Below are 22,910 nucleotides of genomic sequence, written 5' to 3'. Positions count from 1 at the left end.
GTCATCAGTTATTGTTATTTTTTTTGGCCCGTAAGATATTGGAATTTATATATAATTTCTTGGATGTTGCACTAGATTTTCATGTAATGAAGTAATACTTACAGCTGGCTAAAATAATGATACTCCCATCCACCCCCTTTACCGCATCCCCTCCCTTCCTACTGGATTAAGGAAATAACAATAAATGAGGTTCATATTAGCAATCTAAATTGATGCTAATTCTTCTCTGTCAATATATCCATGTATTCTATATCCATTGATAGTTGGAGTTGAAGCATAAAATGCAGCCACAACAAAACTGGCAGCGCCACAATGCTAGTCAGTCACCATGATATCTACGATTTAACTTTGAACCAGGACTCAAGGAGGCTTAGAAGATGGAGGCAAATTGGTAGATTGTTGGGGGGGGGGGGGGGTGGTGAGAAAATATTATTATAAAATTGCCAATTGGTACTGACGAAAAATTATAAAAAAATTGTTCTAAATAGAATAAATGTTTAAATCCTAGCATTAACTAATATTTATTGAAAGCTGAATTTTCATGATCTTAGTAAAGAATTTAATGAAAATAGGATTGATTTGAGTGTTTAAAACTATTTTAAGGATAGTTAATTTAGTAACTTGCAAATTATGCACTTCTATAACATTTACTGATTTTCTACCGTTATCAATGTTTTTAATTAATGGTTAATAACGGTGCGATAAAATCATTAGCCGGAAGGGCTAGCACTTCACCCCTCCGAAATGAGATAGAGTGATTAAATGAAAGAAGACCTGATTAGCCAAAATATTTATTCCAATTCATAAGTAATAAAAATAAATTAAACATTTTACTTCCGTCTACAATTTTTTAAAACATAATTTAAGAATAAGATACGCAGTAATCCATTTCATTGGGCTGTGGGATTCTTCCTGTAACGTTCCTAAAATTTTAAACAATTAATGTTTTGTTTTTAATCAGATTAATATTGCTAAGGATGTAAATTATGAAAGAAAGAATTATAATAAGATTTGATAAAAAATACTATCCTTGTCGTCCAATTAACCTAAATTATATAAGTACACAAAATATCACACTGGCAAACTTAAGACTCAAGAACAAATGCACAAAGAAAGGAAATAAAATTAGGGTTTGTATATTTCAATTGTAATATCTTCCTTTACAAATTTCGGCGTTGCTACAAAAGAGACCTTTTGAAGGGGTAAACCTTTTGTATAGTAGACCTTTTGTAGGGGTAGACCTTCTTTATAGTAGACCTTTTGTAGGATTAGATCTAAAATTGGGGTAGACCTTTTGTAGCAACGCCAAAATTTCAATTTTTACAATATTTTACTAAAATCTGATTATTTTTTGTTTTATTATATTTATTTTGTAAAAATATGTTTATATCAATTTTTTTTTTTTAAATTACTTAATCAGTTTAAGCCGCTCAATATAGTGGCCTTTTAGCGGCTGTATCTGCTGAAAAACTCAATAAAACAGCTTAAACACAACTTATGGAATTTGGAAAGCTGGGCAGCTTGGATGAAGAACAGCCTAACCCACATTCAGCCACACTATGTGAGCCACCCCTAGCCTTAGCCATAAAATTTCAAATCAGCCGCAGCCAGCATGGTTACAATACAATAAGCCCCAGTTACCTACAATACAATAAGCCGCATTCGAGAATAGAATTCAGACATCGCTGTTTTAATTAGAAATAGGTTGAGAGGATTGGGTCAAAATTTGTTCAAAATTACTTACAGCTAAGATAATTCCTTTGAAACCCATTGTTTAATGTTCAAATGCTGCACAGAAACTATTTGAAAATTAACAATAAGCTCATTTTATATAGATTCAATTATTTAGTATTTTTCTTTGTATGCTAATAACATATTAATTATTAAAAACATTTTAGATATTATTACCTTTAGTTTAATTACTTAATTACATACAATTAGCTAGACGAGGGCGTGTTCAGGTTTTCTTTAAAAATATTCATATAATATTTATATTTAGATCCTTGTTTCTTTTACGAATAAACATTGTCCCCTTTTTTTTAGAGTTTACCTTCTAACAGTAATTGCTTGTAGAGGGTGAGATTTTTTTCCCCAAATAATTTTCTGAATTCACAAGATAAAAAATCTTTCCCTTAAAGTCCCTGAAGAGCACTTTTTTCTCCCACATTTCTTTTTTAAAAATAAGAGATTTTGATTTTTCTTTTTGCTATTTCTTGTTGGCAGCCCTATCACTGTAAAGCTACCCTGTACCCAAACCAGCCAATTTTTAACTAACCTGACGATGTAATCTTGCCATGTTAGCCCTACATCTCTGAGGGTGACGGTGCCCAAAGTCTACACATAGTCAAATTTATCTAAAGAATACATTATACAAAGCTTAAATCTATTGCTTTTTTAATTAATTGTGTACTATAATGCATGTATACTAAATAAAATTCACTGGAATAATGGGATTATCTAGATATATTATATTTATTAAAATTCCCTTCACAACTTTTCCACTATAGTGTATACACAAGCTTATTATTCAAGTTACAAGACCACAAATAGCCATGTCATGCAAAGATTGCTAAAATTGCAAATAAAAACAATTTTTATAACTCCTAAAAGTTTTTTTGCTGTACAAAATGATAAAAGTTACAAAACAAATGATTTTACAAAGTTCCATAAAGATCTTGCATTAAAATTTCTTAATATGCATTAAGAGATATAAGTTTTCCGGAATTTTAATGTAGGGAGGAGATTTGAAATCTGCATCAAATTTTAAGGTTTTTTTATAAAATTCGTTTTTTGTATAATTCTTTATCTAAAAGCGGAAATACAAATTAAGTTAATTAATTTTGGCATCCGTGATTGGTGGATTTAAAAAATCAGCGCTCTGATTGGATGTCGTACATCATTCAACCAATTAGAGCGCAGGTAGTTTAAAATCCACCTATCCAATTGGTCAAAATTAATTAACTAATATGTATTTCCGCTTTTAGATAAAGAATTATACAAAAAACTAATTTTATAAAAAAATCCTTAAATTTTGATGCAGATTTCAAATCTCCTCCCTACATTAAAATTCTGGAAAACTTATATCTCTTAATATGCATGAAACTTGCTGATGCACAATCTTAACTTTTTAAAACTAATTTCTTATCTAGAATAAAAATTTCAAAGAGTAAAAATGGGAAATATTTAAATGTTAGATTGTTAATACAAAAGGCACAATTATGGTTATGGTATTAAACTTCAAAAATAAATTTAAGAATTATGAATTTTACAACTTTTTAAAAAAATATTTGCCTTATGCAATGCATGTACTATCTTTGTATTTAAATTACAATAACAATATAATGAAAATAAACAATATACAGATGTCTTGGCATTAATTATTGATGCAACTCAATAATGCATTCAATGGCATGTGTGTTTTGCAATTATTAAAGACGGTTAAAACTGCATTTATATTCAAGGAGGAATAAATTCATTGCAAGCAAAATCGAAAGAAATTTTAACAATTGATATTATTCAGACCTAATCCGTTTATGAGCGTAGCAACTATATATTCGTTACCAAAATGTTTATACGTCCATTTTAAACATGTTTATTTTAACTTTTCCTAGGACAACAAGGTGCAATGTTGTAAGCGAAGCATCTCTACAATCTAGTCCTAAGGATGTATGTATGTCCTTAAACAATATCCTATTTTTAAGCAGTTTTCAACATATTTACTTAAAATTTTGTTTCGACTTTTATACATTTATATTCTGATTATTCAGTCCTGACACTCAACTTTTGTTAATGTTCAATGTTCATTTATCCTACCGTTTAAGAGCTTTGTTTTTATTAATGTTGTCATCCTTGTTATTCCAACATTTTGAAGTTCAAATTTTAAATCAGGTGTAACCCCTAAATAGGTATAAAGCGAAAACTGCTGTTCTAACTTTATTGTATCTTATTTTTAAAAATGTGTACAAGTATTTTCTAAAAGCTAAGCTTTTCTATAATTAATGTAGGTCCGTCCTTAACTGATAGCTTTATTCATTAATTTAGGCATGTTAGAATTGTCCTATCGATTTCAAACTTTGCATAGTGATTCCTGTAGTAGTTAGTTACGATTTAGAAAGCGTATCAACTATATAATCATTACCAGAATGTCCGTACGTCCATTACTTTTTAATAACAAATTTTTATGTGATCTAATTATTCGATTGATCTGATTGTTTGTATACTGATTCCTGGGACAACAAAGTACAATATTATAAGCGAAGGAACTCTATAATCAAGTCCTAAAAATGTAATTATGTTCATAAACATTATTCTGTATCCGTCCTTCCTTAACTGATAGCTTTATTCATTAATTTAGGCATGTTAGAATTGTCCTATCGATTTCAAACTTTGCATAGTGATTCCTGTAGTAGTTAGTTACGATTTAGAAAGCGTATCAACTATATAATCATTACCAGAATGTCCGTACGTCCATTACTTTTTAATAACAAATTTTTATGTGATCTAATTATCCGATTGATCTGATTGTTTGTATACTGATTCCTGGGACAACAAAGTACAATATTATAAGCGAAGGAACTCTATAATCAAGTCCTAAAAATGTAATTATGTTCATAAACATTATTCTGTATCAATCAGTTTTTCATTAAATTTACTTACAATTTTGCTTCGACTCTTATACATTTATATTCTGATTATTAAGTTCTGACACTATACAAGTGTTCATGACAGTTTGTCCTACCGGTTTAGTGCTTCGCTTTTATGGATGTTGTCATCCTTGTTTAAAAGTTCAAATTCACTAAAAATAAAATCAAGAAAACTGAATGAGGTAAGCTAAGATTTATGAAACATGCTTAGAATAAGGTGCACTATTTAAGCAATGCTGATTGTTGATTTTAACCAAGTTTTCCACAAACTTTTCAACAATCAACATGGTTTTCAAAGAATTACTTTTGGTAAGCTAACTATTAATAAGACATTTATGATTATTAAGATTAAACTCGTTTTAATCTAAAATTAATATTTGCCTAAACAATTTTCTATATTTCACTTGATTTGAAATTCAGTAAGGATGACAACATCCATAAGGAGCAAAGTGCAAAACAATCATGGATAAGAATACAGACAATGAGATGTAAAGAGTATTTGTTAAAAACAATTCGTGTATGTATTTGTACTTTATCAAACTAACGTCATCTTTGTACTGACCAAACTTAAATTTGTACTTTAAATATTTATATTTTTATGATAACAGTAAATTATATTCCTGATGCTCAGAACAACGGAAAATATAATTTTGATATGTTTATCTACAAAAAATTTAAAAATTGGACCATAAACACAAAAGATATGGGGAATTGTGAAAATTATAAAATTGCCAATAAACATGCTAACAAGCAGTCCGACCGCAATGGATGTTTATAGTTAATTATTATCCGTAATGATGGCAATGTTAACAAAATGTTTCAGTCTTCTATTTAAAATATGATTAGAGAAAATCCCGTTTCCCTCACTTTGTGTCTTACGGACGGATGGAAATTATTTGGAATAGCCTCGCTGCTAAAAAGAAAATAGACTTAAACATAATCTGTTTTTGATTAAGTTTTGTTTTGTTGGCTCCGGCATTGTATTTGCTACAGAGAAGGTAAGTTTTTTTGTAAATCAATTATTTACTATAGATATATTAGGAATCTTTAAATCTATCATTTTTTTGGTGCATGAACGATAAGCACCTTCTAGCAGTGAGTCTAAATATTTTTTTTGTGAATTTACTATGGTTATCTATAATACAAAGTAGAATGATGTCTGTCCGTCCGTCCGTCTGTCTGTCCGTCTGAAGCTTAAGTTCTCGGTAACCACTGAACCGATTGGATTCTACTCTTCAAGGTATATACCTATTGGTCCTGTGGTGGTTTTAAGCTATTTTCTTGGGGGATGGGACACCCCAAACCCCCCCCAAAAATGAAAATTTCCCCCCCCAAAAAAATTTTTTCATATTTTTTTCTAATTTTAATTTTTTTTATGTTTTTATATATTTTTATAAATTTTTATATCTTTTTATATTTTTTTATATTTTTTTATACTTTTTTATATTTTCTTTATATTTTCAATTATTTTTCTTCTTTTTAAATTTCTTTTCTTCTTTTAAACTTTGTTTTATCAAATTCAAAAAGATTGTGAAAACTTCCTTCTCCTGTAGGGGCGAAGCCCCAAAAAGGCTAATGGCTAATTAAAAATTGAAAATTAAAGAAATTTAAAAAACAATAAAAAAAAGAAAAATTCAAAGGTTTAAAATAATATAAATCAATATAAATAAATATAAAAAGATATAAAGAGTTATAAAATGTTATAAAGAGTTATAAAATGATATAAAGAGTTATAAAATGTTTTCAAATACAGAAAATATCTAAAAAAAATGTAAACAAAATTTTTTAAATTGTCACCTGAACCTTCAGAAAAAAAGCCCCTAGAGGCTAGGGGTGAAGCCACTAGTGTTTGATATAGTTATACCATCTAAAAGAAATAAGTTTTACCATGATTTTCTATAGATAAAACTTTGAAATGTTAAGCATTTTTTTTTGATGAAATATTATCAAATGTTTTGTTGAGTTTATAGGTTGAAATAAAATAACACGCCAAAACATAATTAAATGCTGTAAATTACAAAAGTACACTAATAACATTACATTTATAATATTACAAGTTACCATCCCTTCTTCTAAATTAACATTTTTCATTGAAAAAGTTTACTTTTGTGACACAGCAGTTTGAAATCAACAAAACATCTGATAATATATAGTTACAACATACTTAACATTTCGAAAATATAAAACCATGGTAAAATATATCATTAAACATTATTAAACATAACCCTAGTATATTCACAAAAAAAAACATTCAGTATCACTGCTTGAAGGTGCTTAGAATCAACTGCTCTCGTTCGTGAATACACATGAAGCAAGCCTGAGGCAAGCATGAAGCAAATACCCGAATTTTTTCTTTGAAATTCTGTCACTAGTAGACCCTATTTTTTGAAATTCAATTACAAAAAATTCTATGCTTTATGAAAAAACAAAGTACCATAGAAAACAATTTTATAGTGATTACTTATTGTTTCCAACAAAAAACAAAATGAACAAAACACTTAAATCTACAGTCATTTTATTGCTATGTGCTGAAAAATAGAAAGTTTGCTTCTGGTCAAGTAATTGAAATAAAAACTTTTAGATATGGTTGGTAAGTTTAACATTTTTCCAAAATTCCAAGGAGGATATATTTTATAAAAGGTTGTTTGTGACTTTATTTTATTGAACTTTTCATAATTTTTATGCTTGCTATATAGGAGGTATTTTTTCTTAGTCTAAATTACTCTGAGTCTTACTAGAGTTGTAGAAATGATACCTATTTTTTATGTGTCAGGCGTGTGACATTAACTGTATGAGAATAGGGATATGTTGCCTTGGACTAAAAACATGCACTACTCATTACTGTATAACTATACAGATGGGACTTTAAAACAAAGGCTATGTAAACTAAGGACTGGTGGTCTTATAGGCGTTACTTTACCAACAATCTTTTTTTTCATAAATGTAAAAGCTATACCAAGAATTAAACCAATCATAATCATTGAACTTAAATAAACTCACAAAGCAAACTTTACATTTTACTTTTAGAAATCATATGGCCCGGCTTATCGTCCGACGTTTGGTCTGATTGGAACTGGCAATGATGACATGTTACAATGTGTGGATAGTAAAGCTGAGTTGTTGGCTAGACTTGCAGATGCTGATTTGTCTGAAGACCAAGTGGATATCATTTTCCCTGGAGATTCTACCGGAAAGTGTGGAGTAATTGAGCTTGCAAAATGTATCAAAAGTCTTTATGCCACTTACAAAAAATGCAAGGCTAAGTATCATACATTGCAAGGCATAGAAAAATGTCTCAAGTCCGCCATTGGTGTCAAAAGTGCATGTTATCCTTGTCTCTGTAGGATTATGGAACACTTTTTTCCAAGCTACAAATGCAAAAAGTCTTCTGCATAAGGTAAGCTTTTTATTTTGGGTCAAAACTTACAAGAAATACACCTAGGTTCTACAACTACCTCAACTACTACTAATAATAAACAAAATAGACTCTCTGTAAATCATTGGTTACCAGAATAATTTACAGTCTAATGTTACCTCCCTCCAGGTCTTTTTAAATTGAGCTCTGGATTGCAATTAATGTAGTTTTTAGATTAAATATTTACATTTTTTAAAATTTCTGTAGAAAAAGTATTTGGATTGCAGTGACAGATATAATTTTGCACATGAAATAATAATTTTTTACTAAACAGTTTTGGTATGTATATATATATATGAAACTTTTTTATTTTTTATCTTTATTTTTTCAGATTATGGACTTATTGCCTTTAGCCTCATGGATTGGATTGGATAAAACTCTTATCTTTTAAGAATTTGGATTTAAAAAAATTTGTAATTTTCAGTTTAAATCTTTTTTATTTGGAATAAAATAAATTTGTATTTTCTTTTATACTTTTTTACTATTTTTTTAACAAAAATTGGAATAATGATACAAAAAGTTACATTAATATAAGTGAAGCTTCTTTATAATCAAGAACTAAAAAATTAAACATGTCCTTAAAAAGTATCTTTTATTTTGATGTTTTTTCCTCAAAAAAACACTGAAAAAAACTTAAAACTTGGTTGACAAATGTAGTTGTTAAGTGTAAGAATATAATCAGGCAACATTCCCTGCGATACCATTAGGTTGTAAGTAGGGAGATCTGTATAAAGTTAGGGTTCTACCTATCAAGCATCTTAAACAATATGCTTGTAATGTAATGTAATAATCGTCGAGTAGCTTTCACGAGAATTATGGGTGAGCTTGTAGTGTAGAGAATCAGGGCTATTAACAACAAAAACAGAAAATATTGGAGGATAGAATTGGATAAATAGGAAAGATAAATTAAAGCAGTGCATGTAAAATGACACAGTGACAGGAAGGCGTACGGCCATACCCTAATCACTAAAAACAACAAAAAGGCAAAATTAAAAATAACGTTTCCCAAATCAACAATGCTAGTGATTCTTTATCTTTTAATGAATGAAATATGATTTACGTATGTATGTATTTCAAAATTTTTACTATCGTTAATACAGTTATTACAAAATAATATAAAAATACGTGTTTCATCATATTTGAGCATCTATTACTCTCGTTGTAATTTATCAATTTTGAAATAAGAAAATCAGACACTGCTTGGTCATGATAAAAATAAACTGATATCATTGAAAATTAATTAATTTCTATCTACAATGAAAGATAGATAAACCTATTTTGTACACCTAGATTTAAATATTAGTTATGTACATTTTATAACTAATCACATATTTTGCCAGCATTTTACAGTAATACTTATAAAAGGAACATACATATTTTATCATAGCGGCGTGAATCCTGCCGCGAAACGGATGGCAGAACGAGTGCAAATTATAGAGTAGCGTCACTAGTACTTATCAAGATAACAGCTTTATTCCTGAAGTATAAAGCATACTATGTTGAAGTATTAAAAAGTTTTTAAATCAAAAGTAAGCCAATAACTGAAGAATATAACAATATACAGATAAAAACACAGATTATAGGTACATGAGTAGGCTATGTCTCCAACTATGGTGGGATGTGGTTCTACAGTCCTGCTTAGCCCACCAATCACATAATAGTAAGGGGTTAAGCAAGATAAACTGTTAGTTTTTTTCATTTTAATTATAAGAAAGGAATTCTATCTTACATTTTATTTACACACAGAATAAGTCAGCATTTATACAAAAATTACTATTAACTTAAATGATGCAGTTAGAGTAAGCATAGCTAGCATAGAATTGTGTCTGGCTCCTACAATATTACATCTATTGTATTCTTACAAAAATAGGCTGTGAATTTGGAAAGGTTATCAATACCATAGTGATAAAGATTTTCAATGTTGAAAACTCAAAATGTATAATCACTTATCATAATAAACACAAACATGACTTTCATCAGAACACATCTGGATATTTATCAATTTATATCAAATGAAATTTTTAAGGCAGGCATTTAATACATTTACAATAAAAAACAAACAAATATAACATATAAGATAAAAGTTTATTTCCGATTGATGACAACAAAACTTATAAAATAATACTATAACAGTTTTAGATAGTTTTTATACTTAATTTTTAAAAAATATCCACACGCTTATTTTAAAATAAATATAAACAAAGTAGATTCTCAAATTCTAACAAATTTATGAAGGTTGAAAAGTAAATTTTCTTAAATCACTTTTAGGAAAGTTTCTAGTATTGCTATTATTATCAAACATTTTTTCCTTAAAAACAAACTTGTTTAGAAATAGAACATTATCATATTTGATTTTGTTGACATTAATACTTTTTTTATCATTTTAAAATTTATTAGAATTATACTCTTTATTTTATTTGATTGGATTTTGGTTGGTTGGCTTTTCAATCCCACAATTTTATCCAAACTAAAAATTGAATATCATTGAGTTGTTAATTTAAAGTATACATATTTATTGTGAAAAATTTAAGTTAAGAAAGTTTTCCTTACTTGACTCAAGAGTAGTATCTTTACACTGGGCAGCATGGAATATCCAATAGGAAAGCAACAACACAGATGCAAGAAAAACAGGAATTTTCAGGTCCAATTACGTTTTCAACACAACTTTCATTTGTACAATGATCTGCTGGTTCAAAACATTGAGCTACAGCTCCTGAAACCTCCTCTTTAGCTAGACATACCAAGCCTTCTTGAACAGTACAAACTCCGCCAGAGATTGTAGTTCCAAAGAAATCCCTAATCTTATCAGCCAAACTGTTTTCCATAGACTCCTTTGAAACAAAAATATACAATGTAAATTATTTCATTGAAATTTGCTATTAGATAAACTATTAAGGAAAGTCTTACTTTTTGTAGAGGTTCAAGTTTTTTTAGAGGAAAGGGAAACTTATTGTTATAGAAGTGTTCACGTCCTTCTCTACCAACCTAAAATATAAAAATCAATAAAAGTCGACTAAAGCAACAGATAATAAGCCACCTATCCCATTTAACACTTATACACTACTAATAAGGGTTTTGAGCGCATCCTTGTATTGTATCATCAAATAACCTTAGCATTACCAACTGAAGGACAGTCTGAAACAAACATTTATAGAGTTGCTTTGCCACTAAAAAATTACTCACCTTCCCCGAATCTCTGTTTTTAGGTCCAGTTTGAGCTAAGCTGACACACACAATGAACAACTAGAAATATTATCATTTATTAATTTTCCCTTTTTTTAAATACAATAAACTTTTTATCTCAAAATTTCAATATATTCACTGATGCACAGTATTTAATAAATTATTGTATGAAGTATATATTGCATATTCATAATTTATATTAAAAATTGTTCGAAAATAGCTGTCTTGGAAATAGATAAAATGTATCAAGTAGCACAAAAGTTGCCATAAAATGATAATTTTTTAAGATGTAACTTACCAAGGCTACTGCTTTAAGTTGCATGTTGATTGTTGACAAGCTTTTGTAAACCTGGTAGCGATAAAGAATTTTCATAGCTTAAATACCGCATTTGGAATTTTTACCTTGTTCTTTAGAATCTAGCTTCCCTAAATTATATCTTGCATTGTTGGTGTAAACACATAAAATTTTCAAAATAAATCTTTATTTTGTAAAACTGTATTTTATAAAAATACAGAAGGCCTATTGAATTTAATTGATATGACAATAGCATAAAACATGCATACAGTAATTGGTCCAGCCTAATATGATAAAATTATATTTTTACATTTGCTTTGGGCATTTGTTTTCTTTAATTTAATTTATGCATTAATACTGCACTCATTTAAATTATAAAAAATATTCTATTGTGTTTTTGGTTACATCAAAAAATTAATTCAGAGTCATCTTTACATTGTTTTATTTTGTATTATTATTTTTCTTTCAAAACAATTATAGTACATAATATATTTTGAGCAATTTATACTTTTGGATTTTGTCAAAATAAATATTGGTTTCTTAAATTGACAAAGCCCAAATTGTGTAAAAAATCATCCATGTGACGTCATAAATATGAGGATTTATCCATTTTTTAGGGATTTTCTTTCCCACTTCTCCTCTTATTTCCCTCATTTTTATGACTTCACATGAATCATTTTTGACACAATTTGGAATTTGTCCTTAAATTTTGCCTTTCATTAGATTAAAAAGCTAGAAGTATACTTTCTAACAATTTGCTACTTTATCAAACTTATCTTTGTAAAGGCAACATATTTCCCATTATATTAAGTACGTAGTAAGGTTGTTTTGTCTGTAGCTCAAGATTTCGATAACTACAGAACTGATTGAGTTATTTCATTTGGAAAAATTTTGCATATGTCCCAGGATGGTTTTTATCTTATTTGATTTCTTTTTCTAAAGCAGAATTAAATCTATTGATTAATATTTACAATATTTTCAATTTGGTTATTGATCTAAAGACTATGGGCAAGATTTTTATTAAAATATCCCCTCAAACAGTCTCAATAATCAAGGATAGAAAGATAGTACTATGGTATATATTTAATATTATTGCAATTTTATGCGTGAAATTCAGCTTTTAGCAGTTCATGAAATAAGTTGCAGAAAAAAAGGTGTAGCTGAAGTTGAAATCCATCCTTCTCTCCCTCCTTTATTTGTAATTAGTTTGTTCCAGATATGTAAATAGGGGTTAAAATCAGGGAGTAAGGGAGGGGACAATGGATCGAATATTCAATTTTTAGGGGTCTTAGACTTTGGGTACTGGCTTAAAGGGAATGTACAAGAATTTAGCAGTTTCTGACTGACTTTGGGTAATAGCGTAACAAATGCCGCAACTCGTGTGTTAGTTTTGAATATTGCAGACAAGTATCAATAAACTTAATTTGTTATGATGTGGCTGGTTTTAACAATTTTTTTCTCTCCAGAAAATATAATTTTATAGATAAAAACTTTATTGTGATATTTGTTTAATAATCATTCGAAGAACCCAATTAAATTTTGGGTTATGGGGCTATGGGTTTCAGGGAGATTTTTATAGTTATTAATTACAGAATGATTATGTCAGTCTGATGTGCTTGTAATCTAATTTTCAAATGAATGCTTTTTTCTTGGTACTCTTTTCTTATTTTATAGTTTTTTGTATTGTATTAACTCTACCTTTATAATTTTCTTCTTTTTTTCTGGATTAATCTGGATTTCATATTTTTTCATAACTCTTAAATTGAATTAATTGCCCATTGTTCCCTCCCTTACTCCCTGGGTTAAAATTGGGTTGAATGTACTTACTATCAGGAAGGTAGGGGACATTGTGCTGTTTATAAAACTAGTCCCCAAAGTTTTATAGTAGTTTTTTTTCTTATTTATTGGCTTAACAATTTTAATTTTAATAAATTTTGATTAGTTGGTTCATTAGGTCGAGTGTCCAAACTTTTCAACAACTTTAATTGTAATGTACAGAAGGGATAATTTTGTGTGTCATTATTTGGGATGTAATTGTACATCACTTTATCATAAATTGTCTTATCCTTTTAGATCCTTGATTTACTAATGCTAGGTATTTTACTTCCTTTCTTTCTTTGTTGCGCAACCACTATACAGATCTAGTTTTTCCTAGCATCTCTATCTATCTATGATGGTATGTCCACTGTTTATAAATAGTTTACTGTCCTTCTTAAACCTTCAGCTTATTTCTGTTGGGCTACTTATAGAGATAATTATCCCTGTTAAAAGACTTTATTTGATTTGCTATCCATTATTATTGAAAAGCTTCGCTTTAAAACAGAGCTTAATAATTTTCTGCCCGAGTAAGTTTTTTAAATAGGCTATACATTGTATTAGCAAGGATAAAAACCTACATCAAAGGAAATCTTTAAAGAAGTTAAATCAACTTTTTCACTTTTTATTTAAGATAGCTAGCCGGCTCTTTTAGTAAGTAGTAGATGTAAAATTTTTCATAGAATTCAGATATGCAATCGGTTTTTTTGTAGACCTCTTATTTTTTAAGTAATTTAAGTTTTTAAAAAAAATAATTAAGTCGGTTTTAAGGTACTAAAACGCAACAAAATAAAAGAAGAAAATGGCCAGTATGAACAAAAATAGTAAGATCTTTAATTTGACACCTTACTTTTAAAATTCTGTTAAGTAAATAAAAAATCTATTTTGTTAACCTCGGATTAATCAAAACTTTGAAATTAAAAATATCCTCTCACAGGCATAAAAAGTATGTGTTCATAAATACTTTTAGAATGAGAAAAATAATACGAATCCAGTCTAAGCAAAATTGAAAAACTTTTATAAAACTAAAATAAAAAATATAAGTTTATTTTAAGAATCATAATTTTCGGCTTTAAAGGGTTAGCTTGAATAAAACCTGAACAAAACCTAAACAAAAGACAATGCAATGTAGCAGATATTTTTTAAACACAAGAAACAATAATGTATTTTTAACTGCATTGTTTTGAAGTTTATAAACAGACTGATGCATATTTGTTCATAATTTTTCATTCTTTACATGTTCTGTAATATCACTATATTTATTGTGGTATCTATTGTATATATTGTATGAACGTTCTCCTTTTTTTTTGGTAATTCTATTGGTTAACTTTATAGGTTAAGCTTCGCGATTTGTGATTGGCTAGTTTAGTAGTTACAATTCTTAAAATAAACTTTTTATTTTTTTTATTTTTTATTACAATTTTTTAAAACTTTTTCAATTTCGCTTAGAATGGATTCATAATATTTTTCTGATTCTAAAGGTATATATGAACCCATATTTTTTATGTCTGTTTGATAAAATATTTAGGTTTAAAGTTTTTATTAAACCGAGATTAAAGAAATTGATTTTTTCAATAATTACTCAACAGAATTTTAAAAGTAAGGTCTTACTATTTTTGTTCATACTGGCCATTTTCTTTTTTTATTTTGTTGCGTTTTAGTACCTTAAAACCGACTTAATTATTTTTTTTTTAAACTTAAATTACTTAAAAAATAAGAGGTCTACAAAAAAACCGATTGCATATCTGAATTCTATGAAAAATTTTACATCTACTACTTACTAAAAGAGCCGGCTAGCTATCTTAAATAAAAAGTGAAAAAGTTGATACACCTTTTTTCTAAAATTAAGCATGTGCAAAACAGATCTAATTGTAGAATTCTCTTGTTATTTCAAACCTTTTATGAAGATTCCTGTAAAAGTGAGGTATATTTTTTATGCATTGCAACTCTATAACGTCATCAAAACGCAATGTCCACATTAAAACTATTGTTAGTAGCAATTTATGTTTAAACTGTTTTTAACATATTTTTGAATGGGGGTTCAAAAATATACTAGGACACCTATAGAATCAGACTGCAGAGCCCAAATTTGAATTAAGTCCCCAATAAACTTTTTTGGGGGGATTTAAAAATTAATTTTTAGTGTTGCTGTAATCATTTTGACCGAAGCAAAAGCTCTTTTTTTACTTCGGGTAATATTGTGGCTTACAGAACATTTTTATATAATTCACTTTATATTGATACAATAAAAAAAAACATTGCTCTGTTCATTGGAAATAATTCTTTTTTCCAAAACAATTAATTTCATTGAAAAATCTAACATTTACAATAAAACAAATAATTCTGAAATCTAACCAATAAGAAGTCTTGTTTTATTTCAATTCCTAACAATTCAAAAAAAGAGTGTTTTCACAAAGTGACTTATTTCCAATGTAGTTAAATAATTTTTATTTAATTAAAATGAAAAGAATGAAAACCATACACATAAAAGATACATTCTAGATTATTTTAAAAAATAAGTTTGAATAATCTTATTTCATAACGCATTTGTATATGTGACAAAAGTAAATTTGTTGTATTGCATAAACATTTGTTGTCATTTAACCCTTTACAGCCATTTTTTATGTTTTTAAAATAAGTGAGAGAGCACAAACATGTTAATGTTAATTCGTTGATATATTATAAAGAATTAACTTTTTAGTGAATTTTTATAGTAAAATCATAAGGCCTAATTTTACTCTATACCAGAATACAATATTTATGAACCAAAACACTCTAAAAGCTACGAATTTTACCCAAATAAAAAAAAAACTTTTGCTTTGGTCAAAATGATCACGGCAACAGTAAAAATTAATATTTAAATCCCCCCAAAAAAGTTTATAGGGGATTTAATTCAAATTTAGGCTCTGCAGTCTGATTCTACTGGTGTCATAGTATATTCTTTATATACGTTTTAAAAATAGGTTAAAAACAGTTTAAAATGAATTGATCTTATGATTTCAATGTTAAAATAGTTATTGCAGCAAGCCTTCCAATTAAATTAATATCCGCTGGATTAGAACCAGTTCTAAGCCATACTGGAAAAATCTTGTTTCGTATCGCAATATTGCCAGTTTTCTACGAATATTAAAATAGAAATGTTCATACTAGTTTGATAACTTTAATATATCCGCAGAAAGCTGTCTATAATACAAACTGATGAATAACTATTCTCATAATTATCATTATATTATTAGCTCAAGGGAATATTTGCTAAAAGAATAATCAATTGTTTCAATTGTTTCTTGCTTGTTTCAATATTAAATTTGATTACTTTTTAATGTTTACTCTTTGTCTTTTAAGACGCGAGCAAAATGTCTTTCAGAAAAAAAAGCACTTGGTATTTTTGTGTAATTCCAACTATTATATATATTCAGATGAGATCAATAGGAGAGCGGCTTTACCATAATTTTAGTTATGTTTATTCCTTATCTAACCTCTAAACATAGATATAATAATTACAGCCCTATCCATTATTAATGGAAATTGTTTTTTGAGATGTCCTTAGAGGCTAGGTGTTTAACCGTTAGAAATATACGAAAAAAGTTAAATAAAATCGATTTTAGTCAGTCAAAACAAATCTTTGAATTGAGTGCTTTTCAATTAAATTAATTGTTTTACCATTATGGATTTACCAGTTAATTAATACGTTCTTTCTTTTTCAATTGGTTTCATCAATTAGGAAATTTATTACCCTTGTTTGAAATATATACATATATGATAGTCATTTCATGATTAGTTTTGTACACAATATATCTTGTACATTATAAATGTACTCTTACCTATGTATACATGCACGTAAATGAATTTTTGTTGAACCTACATGCTAAATGAATGCTTATTAGAGGATCCACAGAATTTGGCAATATTAGAGTACAGAAACAGAATGATCTGTAAAAAAGAAAGTTGAAAGCAACTTCTGAGAGCTATATAGTAGAGGGTTTTCCGGTTGTCCGGTTTCTGGGTGATTTCTCTTAAAGAGCCTGTAAATCGTTGAATCTCACATCGCAGGGCCTATACCTGTGGTGAATTATCCCTACTAGCTATACAATACCTAATATAACCTTACCTAACCTAACAAACGAAAACCTACACCCCCCCCCTATTTTTTATACTTTATAATAATAAAATCACCCCCCCCTTTTTTTGAACACAGAATCTATCTGTTTCTGTACCTACTAAATTTGACACTTTTAGGTTAAAATTCGGTTACTGTACTCCAACACAGCGAAATGTGTGGGTACTTTAATTTAATGTGTCTATGTTTAGTGTAAGTCGATATATAATTACTTGGATGTTGCACCAGATTTTATATACTCTAATGAAGTGATACTCTTAGCTAGCTAAAATATACCCCCCCTCAACCACCATTTTTTCATCTCCTCCTACTGGATGAACGAAGTGACAAATAAATGATGTCATTTAACTTTAAGCAACCTAAATTGACGACATATTCTCTGCTGTCAATATATCCACGTATTCTCCATATATATGTATATTTTAGTGTATTTGTTTACTAAATTGTTTGCTCGCTGATCGCGCAATAGTTTTATACAGAGTTTTAAGGGATAGTCAACTGGAAGAAAAAATAACTTTTCTCGTATTCATTCGAATCCGGTGGATAGGAACCGGTTCTCATCCATAAGAAAAAAAACTATGTCTAGCATCGTATTATATCCAGCTTTCTACGAATTTAAAATTTACAATCATAAGATTAAAACCAGTTTTATTAGTTATTGCCTTCGACACCTCTGGGCTAAAAAAACTAGTGTTTTAATCTCATAATTGTAAATTCTGTATCCGCGGAAAGCCGTTTATAATACGATGCGAGAAATAACTAATACTTGACCAAGATAATTTAACAAGGGCATCTATATACATAAATAGCGAATTTCAAAGAACATAATAATTATAGTAAACTGTAAAACAGAATATTTTACTTAACCTTATTTACTAAGTATATTTGCGATAACTTTTATTTAATGAAATCTTCCAATTTTTAACCTGTACAAAACGGCCTGCTTAATTGCTTCAAGATCCATGTCAGATCTATATAGGAAATAAATGTCTATAAACGAGCTCAAGTTTTCCAATGACTATTCGTTGAAAACTCATAGTGCTCCAATAATCCATAATAAACTCTCATTGCCCAGAACAAGCACAATGACAAAAGTTCAGTCATAACTGAAATTTTTAGTGATGGGGTTTGCTATAAGGAGGGGAAAGATATTTCTAACAAATTTAATGAATTCTTTACAACCATTGCAGATGATATAACAACTAAAATAAATCCATCAGATAGAGACTGCACTTATTATACCACTGCATCTGACTCCATATTTTCATTTACTCATATTCAGCCTAAAGATATAGTAACAATTGTAAATGGTCTAGAGTCTAAATCAAGCCAAGACATGCTAGGTGTTTCTAATAAACTTATGAAAAAAATCATTGAAAATATTGCTATTCCTCTTACTCACATTATAAATTTATCCTTACAGTCAGGCAACATTCCAAATGAGCTCAAAATAGCCAAAGTTTTGCCAATTTTCAAACTTAAAACAAAAGAATCTGATCTTTTAAGTAACATGTCTAATTATAGACCAATAAGTCTTTTGCCAATCTTTTCAAAAATCCTTGAAAAAATAGTTGCAAATAAACTTACTGCATATCTTGATGAAAATAACCTTATTTACAAACATCAATATGGTTTCCAGAAAAAAAAGTCAACCATACAGCCCATTTTTCATCTAATAAATGAAATTGTAAAGAATAGTAATGATAAAAAGTATACAGTTGGAGTTTTTTGTGATTTACAAAAAGCTTTTGATTGCTGTTCTCATAGAATCTTGCTGGACAAACTTTCTAAGCTTGGAATCAATGGTACAGAATTGACATGGTTTAAAAATTACTTAGCAAATAGACAACAATTTGTTTACATCAACAATGAAAAGTCTAATATGAAATATATTGACAAAGGTGTACCTCAAGGATCTATTTTAGGACCCTTACTATTTTTAATTTATATCAATGACTTAGCTAAATGTACTACTCTATTTACATTACTTTTTGCTGATGATACCAGTTTTTTAATTTCGGGTAAAAACCTTCATGATATTATTGATATTCTTAATATTGAATTAAGAAAAATAACTTATTGGTTTAGAACAAATGAGTTAAACCTACATCCATCAAAAACTAAATTTATGATATTTACAAAAGATGAATCAACAATTGACTTTGATAGCATTAGTATTAATCTTGATCACAATAATGATAACCAAAATGATCCAAATTTGGTACACAAACTTTCATATGTCAACTCAAGGAGTGAAACTCCTGCAATTAAATTTCTAGGTGTTTATCTAGATCCTAAATTAAACTTTAAATATCATATTGATATGATAAATAAAAAGATTTCACGCTCATTATTTGCTATAAATGCTGCAAAACATATTATTGGTGGAAAAGCATTGCAAACTCTATACAATTCACTTGTCCATAGTCATCTTACATATTGTGCCCCTATTTGGGGAAGTGCAGCAGCATCAACTCTTGATAAAATTGTAAAACAGCAAAAAAAAGCACTGAGAATAATTACCAACTCAAAATATAATGCACATACTACAATTTTATTTAAAAATTTAGAAATTCTTCCTGTAACTCAACAAATTGTCTATTCTAAATTACAATTTATGTTTGATTACGTTAATCATAGGCTTCCATGTTCTTTTGATAACTTATGGATTAAAAATAGCACAAGAACAACAAGAGTTCTTAGAAATAATCAACAGTACAATGTTCCATTTGTTAGACTTGAGACATTTAAAAAATTCCCTTACTCTGATCTACCAAAGTTATGGAATGAAATCATTATTCCTAATACTAATCCTAATCCTGAAAATGATAATAATAATGACGAGGTTATGTATACTTTTAGCACAGTTATGTCAAGAAAACAGTTTTGTATGAAACTTAAAGATTTTTTGTTGGAAAAACCTAATTTTATTTGTAATAGAGAAAACTGTTCTGAGTGCATAAACAGATCTTAAAAATTGATTTCATAAAAAACCTAGTGATTTTTTTAAGGAGGGGGGGGGGGAGTTGTCTTTTTGTCGGGGAGGGGAGTGTTGTTGTTTGTTTTTTTTGGGCGGGGAGGGGAGGGTTGAATACAGGGCAAAGATCAAAGTGGCATTCTTTAATAAGATATTATTTTGAATTGATAAATTTCTGTTTTTGAAAAATAATAAAATAATAGAATGACAAAGTCTTGAAGTATTGCTTTTTTTCCCTTTTTATGTGTTTTTTTCTTTCTCCTTTCTTTTTAAATAAAAACTTTACTTATTAATCTTCAATGAAATTTTAAAACTTAAAATATGGTATTAAAATTATGATCTATCTTATAATTTTTCCTTTTATACTCTCTTTGCTTTCATAATTGATTTATTTTGTTTTTTTTTTCTCTAAAATCCTTAATCTATTTTTTTCATCCTTCTTATTATTTACTGATTTCTCTAACATAATATAAATGTTTATTTGTGTTTTTCTTTTTTTTTACCATCCTCACAACTCAATTTAACTAAATTAAAGTTTTGATTTTCCCTTTAACATTTAATTTTTTATGTTCTTTTTTTCTTTTTGTCTTCCTTAAAAAGGGGCTTCAGGAATCAAATACACTATCCCCATTTTGGTCAAGATAGTACTTCTGTAGCTCCTGGTGCATATCCTGAAAATTTTCCTTTTATTCCACCAATTTATATTTAGTTAATAATTAAACTCTTAGTATATATTATTTTATTTTTGTATGAGACTAAACATCATAATGTAAACTCTAAATTGTCGATAGATAGCAGCAATTTAGAGTATTGTATGTGCTATCTCCTAAGCTAGGGGGTACCTAGCAGCACCAAATAAACATTATTATTATTATTATTAACGATAAGACCCATTATTTTACTTTATTAAAAACAAATTCATTTTTTTCATTTCATGTTGCTATTTACATTATAATGAAGTATTTAATTTCTAATCATAAAAAAGAAAATTCAAATTTATGATATAATAAATTTAAGAAAACTCTGTTTTAAAAGAATTCGATTGTGGCGACACTTTGTGTGTTCAAATATTGAACTAAAATTGTAATCATATAATAAACCCTTTGGTGATGGTAATGTAAAGAAAAAAATATAATTTAAAAGATCTTTTTAAGATCATTTAAATTATTAAATATTTACTTCCGTTTAAATAGTAATGCCGAGTGAGGAAAATAGATTTATTGAGAAATATATATGCATATAGAAAACTAGCCAATAGGGAGATAGTTATATCGAGCCAACTCTAGTTATTAAATATTGATAATTTTTGTTTAAAACTCTTTTAGATTTTTGGACTTCGCCCCAAGAAAGGAAAGGTACCTCCGCCATTTTTTTTATTATAATTTTTTTGTTGGGGGGGGGGGGGGGTAATACTATTTTTTTGTGAAGGATTTAACAAAGCAACCTCCCCTCCCCCTAAAAAAAAATAAAAAAAATTCTGTCCAGGACTATATCAAGCTTCTCTGACCGACAGATAAACACGATATTTATTCAATACATTTTTATTTGTTTAAAATGTTTTATCATATCAAGACGTAATTATTGTTTTATTGATTTTTTTTTCTTAGAAGTTCAGCTATCTATCCCTAAAATCCCTGATTTCAACAAAAGTTTCGTCCGTCCGCCCGTCAATCCCATTCGAAAGCAGCGTACTAAATCAGGGATTTAGAGACAAGTAAAAAATCTATCAATTAATCTATCAATAAATCTATAAATAAATCTAATAAAATAATTCTATAAACCTATCAATTAAGTCTATAAATCTGTTATGAATCTAACAATATATATCAATAAAAACATCTATCAAAATATCTATTAATAAATCTGTCAATAGATCTAACAAAATATCTATCAAAGAATCTATCAATGAATCTTTGAATGATTCTATAAACATTTTGCTAAATCTTTTGATAAATTATTTTTATGGATCTGTGGATTTATTTATCAGATAAATCTATGAATCTGCTAATTAATCTAGTTGTAAGATTGAAATCTATCCTGTATCTACCTGGTGACTAACCAGGTTTCTAACTCAATCCTAGCCAATTTGGCATAAAAAAGATAGACCCATTAAACAATGATGCCAAAATGGCTAAGATTTTGTTAGAAACCTGGTTAAGGTGTCTATAGAAAGATCTTGATGTGCCCCTTAAAAATTCTAAACATTATTGGGTCAATCTACAAGATTTTAAGTACTTAAGACGGTTTGTTCTTTTTTGTTTATGGGTCTGTCTTTTTTATTTCAAATTGGTAAGGATTGAGTTAGAAATCTGGTTAAGGCGTCTATAGAAAGGTCTTTATATGCCCTATCAAAAACTTTAAACATTATGGGTCTATCTACAAGATTTCAAGTACTTCAGACAGTTTATTTTTTTCAAAAAAACGACAAAACTGTCTTAATTTGTAATAAAATATGCACTCTCCAC

At 28.3% G+C, this 22,910-nt stretch overlaps 2 protein-coding genes across 2 annotated transcripts; one reads left to right on the top strand and one right to left on the bottom strand.

Annotated features, from left to right (window-relative positions):
• Positions 1 to 778: 778 nt before the first annotated feature.
• LOC145332795 (uncharacterized) lies at positions 779 to 11,589 on the bottom strand. Its single transcript, XM_080177853.1, has 5 exons — positions 11,540 to 11,589; positions 11,242 to 11,301; positions 10,966 to 11,043; positions 10,609 to 10,889; positions 779 to 923 (listed from the first exon to the last, which is right to left on the bottom strand). Exons 1-4 carry the CDS (start codon positions 11,561 to 11,563, stop codon positions 10,629 to 10,631), a joined length of 423 nt encoding a protein of 140 aa, XP_080033979.1. The 5' UTR covers positions 11,564 to 11,589; the 3' UTR covers positions 779 to 923; positions 10,609 to 10,628.
• LOC145331085 (uncharacterized) lies at positions 4,901 to 8,529 on the top strand. Its single transcript, XM_080175711.1, has 4 exons — positions 4,901 to 4,952; positions 5,600 to 5,641; positions 7,671 to 8,040; positions 8,390 to 8,529. Exons 1-3 carry the CDS (start codon positions 4,929 to 4,931, stop codon positions 8,037 to 8,039), a joined length of 435 nt encoding a protein of 144 aa, XP_080031837.1. The 5' UTR covers positions 4,901 to 4,928; the 3' UTR covers position 8,040; positions 8,390 to 8,529.
• Positions 11,590 to 22,910: the final 11,321 nt, after the last annotated feature.

This window comes from Acartia tonsa, chromosome 11 (assembly GCF_053477335.1).
Source record: "Acartia tonsa isolate MP-2025a chromosome 11, ASM5347733v1, whole genome shotgun sequence".
Lineage (NCBI taxonomy): Eukaryota > Metazoa > Arthropoda > Copepoda > Calanoida > Acartiidae > Acartia > Acartia tonsa.
This window is presented reverse-complemented; position numbering and strand designations above follow the sequence as displayed.

Coding starts and splice junctions, on each gene's coding strand:
- LOC145331085 (XM_080175711.1), top strand. CDS start 4,929: ATGGTTTTCAAAGAATTACTTTTG. Junction 4,953..5,599: donor TTTTCAAAGAATTACTTTTG/GTAAGCTAACTA, acceptor TTTTTGATTAAG/TTTTGTTTTGTTGGCTCCGG. Junction 5,642..7,670: donor TTGTATTTGCTACAGAGAAG/GTAAGTTTTTTT, acceptor TTTTACTTTTAG/AAATCATATGGCCCGGCTTA.
- LOC145332795 (XM_080177853.1), bottom strand. CDS start 11,563: ATGCAACTTAAAGCAGTAGCCTTG. Junction 11,302..11,539: donor AACTTAAAGCAGTAGCCTTG/GTAAGTTACATC, acceptor TAATATTTCTAG/TTGTTCATTGTGTGTGTCAG. Junction 11,044..11,241: donor AAAACAGAGATTCGGGGAAG/GTGAGTAATTTT, acceptor TTTATATTTTAG/GTTGGTAGAGAAGGACGTGA.